This window comes from Salpingoeca rosetta, assembly GCF_000188695.1.
Source record: "Salpingoeca rosetta unplaced genomic scaffold supercont1.30, whole genome shotgun sequence".
Taxonomy (NCBI): domain Eukaryota; class Choanoflagellata; order Craspedida; family Salpingoecidae; genus Salpingoeca; species Salpingoeca rosetta.
Genome location: NW_004754904.1, coordinates 374,080 through 382,049, shown reverse-complemented (window position 1 = coordinate 382,049; position 7,970 = coordinate 374,080). Strand labels below are relative to the sequence as shown.

Here is a 7,970-nt window from a genome sequence, read left to right as displayed (position 1 = left end):
CACAACACACACACACACGCACACACACATACACACACACACACGCATACACACACACACGCACACACACACACACGCACACACACACATACACGCACAAACACATGCCATAAGGGGCCTGACGCTGTGCTGCTCCGTGTACAGCTACGCCGAGTTTGATCCCCTCCGCCGCCTCTTCCTCCACTCGCTCTGCTACAACGCCTTTGGCTGCAACCACGTGCTGCTGAGCTACGATATGGGCCTGCGTCGCGGCCTCCCACCACGCGAGGACGAGAGCGCGCGCGACTATCGCATGCCGCCCGCCATTGCTGATCTGCAGACGGAGCTGAGTGGTTACATCGACTGCAGCGCCGACACCATCGGCTGCAACATGGCGCTCCTGCAGAAGCCCGTCGAGTAGCCGCTTTGTGTGTGTGTGTGTGTGTGCTCTGTGTGTGTGTGTGTGTGTGTGTGTGTGTGTGTGTGTGTGTGTGTGTGTGTGTGTGTGTGTGTGCTGTGCTGTGTTGTCTTGTCTTGTCTGCACTAGTTTTACATTATCCCCCTCTTTGTCGTATTGCCACATCATGTCAGTCGCAACCGTTGTTACGCTGCTGCATTTCTCTCTGTCATCGCATGCAAGGTGTCTTTCTGTGTGTAAGTTAGAGTCTAGCATCAAATTGAACAAGCACTCAGCACTCAACCACACAGACACAGACACAGACACGCGTGTGTGCGTGACAGTCGTGATCGCACCCGAGCAGAGTGCTTCCGCCTCGTGCCCCCAAACGCAGATTCAACGGATGTGACGTGATTTGATGAGGTGTGTGTGGGGAACGTGACACGAAGCGCGCACATCCACACAAACGGACAATGCACACACACAAGACAGCAGCACTGCAGCAAGTTGAGGGAGTGCCGTGCTTGTCTCGTTCCTCTATGGAGGGAAAAGACATAGACAACGGAGACACGCCTCGCTTGCTTGAGCGCTGACAACAACAGTCTCGCCAGCAGAGGAGAGAAGAAGAGAAGAGAGAAGAGGGGAAGAAAGGAAACGGTACATGCTCGCGCGCTCACATCACAACGCGCGTAAAAGCGTTGTTCAATGGGAGGCGCAAAACACGCACACGCACACATGGAAGGTAGGGGAGGGGAGGGGGCAATCAAAACGAGAAACAACAAGGACAAGCAAGACGACCAGCAGCCTGCTTAGAGCTTGCCACGGAGATCATCGGCGCTCTGGGGCTTGAACACCTCCTCGTGCTTGTAGTCGCCCTGGAGACCAAGGAGCTGTTTGGATGGATGGATGGATGGTGGGGCAGGTGGGCAGGGGATTGTGGTGTTAGTCGGAAGGAGAGTGATTGGTGAGGGATGAGAGGTGAGAGTTAAGAGAAGAGATGTGGCCAGTGAGAGTCGGAGGCATTGCGGAGATGGCAGCGTGCAAGATTGAGCCATTGAGAGCGCAGGGGGAAACAATGGGAGGCAAACGGAGCGCACGAACACACCTTTGTGTTCTGTGTGCTCTTGATGTTGTTCCATGGGTAGGTCTTCTCACGGGTCCAGCTGTCGTTTGTTATGTGTTTGTGCGTGTGGGTGAGGTGTGTGGATGACATGCACGTGAGCATCGTGTGAAAGGAAGAAGCAAGGAGCTGCCAGGTCTGGTCAGACGGCGCAGATGCATCCAAATACACTCACGCGAGGGTGTGATCGCTGAGGGCCCTGCGGAGAATGTGACCAGAGGCCATGGCGGTGCCGAGGGCGACGCACGCAGCGAGGGGAAGGAGCTGTTGTTGTGCGTTGAAGATGTGTTTTTTTTTTGGGGGGGGGGGGGGAAGGGGTGTGAGTGCAAGTCACGACGACGTGAAGAGGAAAACAAAGTACGCAACACACACACACACACACACACACACACACACACACACACACACATCACATCACACACACACATCACATCACACACATACACACATACACAGAAAAAGACGTACGGCCTTGTTGGCGCGGAGGAACTGGACGGCAGAGCTCATCGTGTTGGTCGTGAGGAAAGGGGGAGGATGCTGCCAATCATCAAGTCATATCATGTGCGATGCAAAAACGCGAAGCGACGATGAGGTGTGTGTATGTGCGTGTGTATGCGTGTGTAAGTGCGAGTGGATCCAAACACAGCACAGGATCAGAAAGGCGGATGGCAGAAGAAGGGCGGTGAAGGGCGGGGAAGAACGGCCACGACAAACAAACAACAAACAAGGGCAGCAGCAGCAGCAACCACTTCGACGACAACAATAAACAACATCAACGACATCGACAACAATACGATGAGGAAGCGCTGCTCACCTGGCTTGGCTGGTTGATTAGGAGAGACGAGAGAGGACGATGGCACGGCAGGAAGGAAAGAAAATGAGCATCCACCAGCACGACGACAACAACAACAACGCAGCCGACAAAACCAAACCAAAACACAAAGAAGCTACACGCAGACCAAACACATCAACCGCATGCACGCGCGCGCACACACACACACACACTCCTCCAACCAGCAACACACCCTCCCACCCCGCTGACCCTGCCTGCTTTGCTGTTTGTTTGGTGTGGCGTGGCCGTCGAACCAACCTGACTGTTTTCGAGTGTTCGTGTGCAGCGGCAGAAAAATGACCGTGTATCTACGATTCGCACAAGGCAACAAGGGACTAATGCGCACAACGTATCCACCATGGAAGGCACGGCCGCGCAACCATGAGCCAAGTTGGGCGTGAGGCATGCGAGCCCTGACGCTGTCTTGAGTCAGGCGCATGCAAGCCATGAGCAAGCAGCACACGGACAAGCATGCAACGCGCAGGCCCTGGCTGGGGCAACGCAGCAAGCGCGAAAAGAAGGCGGAGAAGTCAACCAACAAGAAAGAAAAAGGGGGGGGGGGAGTTGGTTTGGTTGTGGGGAAACGTGACGAGTGTGCCATGTATGTGTATGTGTATGAGTGTGTGTGTGTGTGTGTGTGTGTGTGTGTGTGTGTGTGTGTGTGTGTGTGTGTGTGTGTGTGTGTGTGTGTGTGAATCAGACGCGCGTGACTTGAGTGTAACAGAAGCAAGAAAGGAAAGCAAGAAGAAGAAGAAAGGAAAGCAACGAAGGGAGAGTGGTGGGGTGGTGGAAATCAAACAAACATCAGCCACGAACCGTGCAGTCATCCCCATACCAAGGCAGACAGACAACACACTGCACAGAGGACTGGAAAACCCCAACAGGCCACCCTCATGCATGCGCCCTGAGGCCAGGGCCGCAACACCATCACTGGGACAGGGCGAAGACGGGCTTCATGTCGATGCGGACAAAGGGGCGGTCGTATGCCTTCACGGGGCCATCGACGCCGTCGCGGCGGGCGTTGGCAACATACAGGATCGTGTCCGTCAGGTCATACACCGCCAGGTGAAGGTCGCCTGCACACAGTCACCAAGGCATGTGTGTTGTGTGTTGTGTGTGTGTTGTGTGTGAGTTGTGCGTGAGTTGTGCGCGCGTGTGTGTGTACGTGTGTACGCGTGTGTGTACGCGTGTGTGTACGTGTGTGTGTGTACGTGTGTGTGTACGTGTGTGTGTGTGTGTGTTGGGAGGAATTGCGAGCAACACAGTGCGTTGCTTGCCACGCCATACGTTTCTCGAACGCCAATGGCAAGAAGCAGTCCTTTCAGCGCGTGTACAGACATACAGACACCCCCCCCCCCCTTTCCGGGCCAAGACGCACCAGTCTGTGTGATGGCCGTGATTTCCTCGATGGTGTTCTGCGGGGTGATATTGCCGTGGTGCTTCTGCAGCTGCGCAGCGAGCACCTGCGAGTACCCCGGGCACAGCCAGTCCATGCCATAGTACACGACATCCTGGATGCGCGGGTGCCAGTCGGCAACAGGCATGTTGTCTGTGTCTGTGTAGAAGTTGGCCACGCTAGCACTGTACTGGATGCCGCGGAACGCCTTCATCTGTTGGTCGGTCGGTTGGTTGGGCGGTGTTGGTGGTGGCAGGTGAGACGAGGCGGCGACATGACGTACGCAAGCAGTGGTGGCTTGACCGGCACACGCTCATGCACATGCACTGATCAAATCACAGGAATACACACGCACACACAGGTACAGACGCAGGTACAGACGCAGACACATACACACGCACACGCACGCACACGCACACAGGTACACACATACACACACACACACAAACACACACGCACACACGCACACACGCACGTTGCCATCGCCGACGCCGAGGATGAGGTCGCACGTGCGGTTGGCGGTGGTGATGCGGTGCAGAGCGGCCGTCAGCGACTGGTGGTGGGGTGGGGACGGGGTTGGTCATGGGGAGAAAGCAGGTCATCAAGGGGACATGATCGTCGCAGTGAGATGGCGTGAAGGTGATGCGATGTGCCAGTGCAGTCACACGACAGACAGACAGACACAGTCAAAGAGACACAGGCACGCGCGCAAACACACAGACACACAGACAAACCGCACACAATACGCATTACACAATACACGAAATACACAACACACACGCACAATACACGCAAAACACACACACACACACAATGTCCCCAATGTACACAATACACAATACACAACACACGCAATACACAATACACAATACACACAATGTCCACAATACACAACCAATGCCCGTCCCTGACCGAATCAAACTGGAGGATATCACGGAGGATGTATGTAAAGGGGATGCCGAAGCGCGACTCCTTGCCAAATGTCGAGTCGGGGAAGGCAACGCCAATCTCGCTGATGGCCATCTGCTTCGAGTTCATGCCTGGCACGCAATGCACAAAAAGACACACACACACATGGTTGCGGTGGCGCATTCCAAGCACATGACGGGCATTGCTGAGTGGTCGGAGACAGAGACAACGCAACCAACCAAACAAGCAAACAAACCAAACAAACAACCAAACGAACGAACCAACCAAACAAACCAACCAACCAACCAACAAAGCAAATAAAACCATCGCAAGAACACCCGCCCCTCCTCTCCCCTCCCCCCTTTCCTTGCCACTGCGCACCTGTGATGGAGCCGATCCAGCCTGTCCATCCGATGTTTGCAAAGGCGTGGCCATATGTGGTGTTGACCGGGTGGTAGACGGTGATCTGCGGGAAGTTGCGGAACGGGCCGTCAATGTCCCAGTCAAGCCTGCACAGGATGTGTGTGTGGTGGGGGGGGGGGAGGGAGAAGGGGTGAGGATAGACGGATGGGAGGGACGTTGGAGAACGGGTGGGGTGGGGAGTAGAAACTTGACAACAAGGGCAGGGGGCACACAAGGTACATGCACGAACACAGACACACAGACACGCATCTGTTGACTTACGCGCGCAGCTGCAGGGTCTTGTTGGTGGAGCGGGTGGCGTTGCCCCAGGCACCGTACCTGCAGCCAGATGAACAGCAATCAAGATGAAAGAGCAGCACGCAGCACGCGCCACGCGGGGAGGGCGATGAGAACGTTGTACACACACACACGCACACACACACACACACACGCACACACACACACACGCACACACACACGCACACACACACACACACACACACACACACACACACACACACACACACACACACACACACACACACACACACAAAAGAAGCGCAGGCATGAGCAAGCGAAAACAAAACAAACCACCCCATCCACCCCATCCACCCGCTCCAAACATTCATCAGCACGCGTGCGCATACGCACATGGAGCAGGCGCCCTTTGTGAGTTCGCCAATCATGTGGATGCGCTCGATCTTCTTGAAGGAGAGGCCCGTGGCGTCGGCCATGCCGTGCATCTCCTCGTAAAAGTACTCGCCGGTAAACGGCCGCGTCGCATCCGTCGTCAGGTCAAGCGCAACGTCAAGCCTGCGCGTCGTCACGTGTTTGGGCGGGTGTGTTTGTGCGTGTGTGTGTTTGTGTTTGTGTGTGTGTGTGTTACATGGAGCGAGGCAAACACACAACAGACACACATATCACACACATGTCACACACGCACACACAGAATCACAATCATACACACGCACACACACACACACACAACACTTTGCACGCAATCACAAACAGTCACACAGAGCTGCTAGCGACGCACCCAAAGTCTGCGACGAGCTTGAGGAACCACGGCTGGAGGTTGTGGATGGTGCCGTTGATGGCGCTCTCCACCTGGTCCTCAAGGTAGCCCCAGACGTCGTTGATGAACTGGGTGGCGTTTTCCTTCATCAGGATGCCGTGGGCGTAGCCCATCTCGTAGGGGGTGCCATACAAGTGAACGAGGCTGATGGTGTCATTGCCGCCACCAACCGTGTACAGCTTGGCGTTCTTCACGCTGCGCACAAGCACTGGTGCCTCTGTGTAGATGGGATTGAGGTTTGGCTTCGCATTTGGATCCGGCTGTGTGTGTGTTTGTTTTGTGTGTGTGTGTGTGTGTGTGTGTGTGTGTGTGTGTGTGTGTGTGTGAATGTGTGTGTGTGTGTGTGTGTGTGAATGTGAGTACAGGTGCAAGGGAAGAAAAGCTAAACAAAAGAAAAGAAAAGGGAACAGATCGAGAACAACAACACGTACACACAAAATCAACGCACACACACACACACACACATCGCATCGCACGCACACACACTCATTCACATACAAACACACTCATTCGCGCACCTTGCCATGGCACTCTGCGCCGTTGGCCACGTGCTGCTGTTGCAGACACACAAGGGCCAAGAACACCGCAAGGAGGGTGCCAGCCATCGAAAACACACGCATCACTGCGGACTCAATTCGGAGGATAAGGTGTCTGGGAATGGGTCTTGAACGCTGGCTTCAAAACACACACGACGCTTCAGCAGCAACAAAACCGTCCTTCCTGCTGTGTCAAGGATGCATGGGCCAGTCAGTGAACAGAACTGATTAATTAAAATCCCTTGCACTGACGTGGATCCAAGCAGCTCAAGTGATGTGAAACGAACCAAGCGTACAAACAGCAGCCAGCCAGCCAACCGCATGCAGGCAAGCACAGCAGCAGCAGCACAACACAACCAAACTCCACAACCAAACTCCACAACCAAACTCCACGCCATCGCCAAACCTCAAACAAGACTGGGAGAATAACAATAATTAACTTTGTAGCTTATGATTCCATGCATAATTAAAGTGTATGACGTCATGGGCATCGAAGAGGACCCCAGTTTGGGCCTGAGGGGATGACTTGCAAAGATGTCTTCATTCTTTGCACAACGCAAATGAACGAAACGTTCCATTCACTTGACCCAACCTCAAACACGCCTCATTGGCACGCTTTAGAGAGTTCCCCACTCACTCGAGAACGCGTGCAAGAAGTGGAAAAGCGCCGTTGTTCCGGGATTGCAAGGATGCAGAAAACTATTGAACGTTATCCACCATCAATCCGTCCCACAACAATCACCCCCCTTGTTCTTCTTGGTCTTGTTCTTGTTCTTGTTTTGTTGTTGCTGGTGTCGTGGCTGCTTGCGGTTTTGCTTGTTGCTTGCGGTTGTGCTTTTCGGTTTTGCTGGGACGCGAAGAGCGCAACGCAACAACTTCTCCTTTGCTTCTTACGGGTTTGCCTTGCGAACAACGCACACACCACACGACCTCACATCAATCACAGCGACAAACTCTTGCGCGCGCGAACCTCGTGTTGCCCACCTTTCTCCTTCCCACTCCACTCGAGCACACACACACACATAGCGCACGAACCCACAAACCCCAGGTTGGTGCTTGCTTGCTCAGCAAAGTAACGTGCCAACCAACCACACGCACGCACATACAAGAAGCAGCAAGTCAGCGCCATCTTCTGCTTGCGCGTCAGGACGCCCAAGTCCATCATCTCACTTGTTGCTGTGGTACGTGCAAGACATGAGAACGAGCACGCATGTGTGTGTGTGTGTGTGTGTGTGTGTGTGTGTGTGTGTGTGTGTGTGTGTGTGTGTGTAGGCGAGGCTAAGGTGAGCCTTGTTTTGCGTTCGATGCTTGTTCGTTCCTCCTT

General features: G+C 54.3%; 4 protein-coding genes across 4 annotated transcripts in view; 1 reads left to right on the top strand and 3 right to left on the bottom strand.

Annotated features, from left to right (window-relative positions):
• The window catches only part of PTSG_09914 (uncharacterized protein), a gene marked incomplete at both ends in the record, with an annotated part of 2,286 nt that extends 1,886 nt beyond the window's left edge, over nt 1-400 (top strand). Inside the window, one exon of the mRNA XM_004989213.1 lies at nt 115-400. Coding sequence (XP_004989270.1) covers nt 115-400 — 286 coding nt within the window. The remainder of the gene's footprint in view (nt 1-114) is intronic.
• A 275-nt stretch (nt 401-675) lies between these two features.
• On the bottom strand, nt 676-1,113 carry PTSG_12952 (uncharacterized protein; the record flags this gene model as incomplete). The annotated part of the gene is made up of 1 exon (XM_004989212.1): nt 676-1,113. The coding sequence occupies one exon, from the start codon at nt 1,111-1,113 to the stop codon at nt 676-678; it is 438 nt and encodes a 145-aa protein (XP_004989269.1).
• A 72-nt stretch (nt 1,114-1,185) lies between these two features.
• On the bottom strand, nt 1,186-2,610 carry PTSG_09913 (uncharacterized protein; the record flags this gene model as incomplete). The annotated part of the gene is made up of 5 exons (XM_004989211.1): nt 2,311-2,610; nt 1,965-2,033; nt 1,672-1,760; nt 1,482-1,539; nt 1,186-1,266 (listed from the first exon to the last, which is right to left on the bottom strand). Exons 2-5 carry the CDS (start codon nt 2,001-2,003, stop codon nt 1,186-1,188), a joined length of 267 nt encoding a protein of 88 aa, XP_004989268.1. The 5' UTR covers nt 2,004-2,033; nt 2,311-2,610.
• A 355-nt stretch (nt 2,611-2,965) lies between these two features.
• On the bottom strand, nt 2,966-7,086 carry PTSG_09912 (uncharacterized protein). The gene is made up of 10 exons (XM_004989210.1): nt 7,053-7,086; nt 6,629-6,833; nt 6,072-6,370; nt 5,687-5,848; nt 5,318-5,374; nt 5,015-5,142; nt 4,637-4,764; nt 4,200-4,277; nt 3,707-3,938; nt 2,966-3,404 (listed from the first exon to the last, which is right to left on the bottom strand). The coding sequence occupies exons 2-10, from the start codon at nt 6,728-6,730 to the stop codon at nt 3,256-3,258; spliced, it is 1,335 nt and encodes a 444-aa protein (XP_004989267.1). The 5' UTR covers nt 6,731-6,833; nt 7,053-7,086; the 3' UTR covers nt 2,966-3,255.
• Between the last annotated feature and the right edge of the window lie 884 nt (nt 7,087-7,970).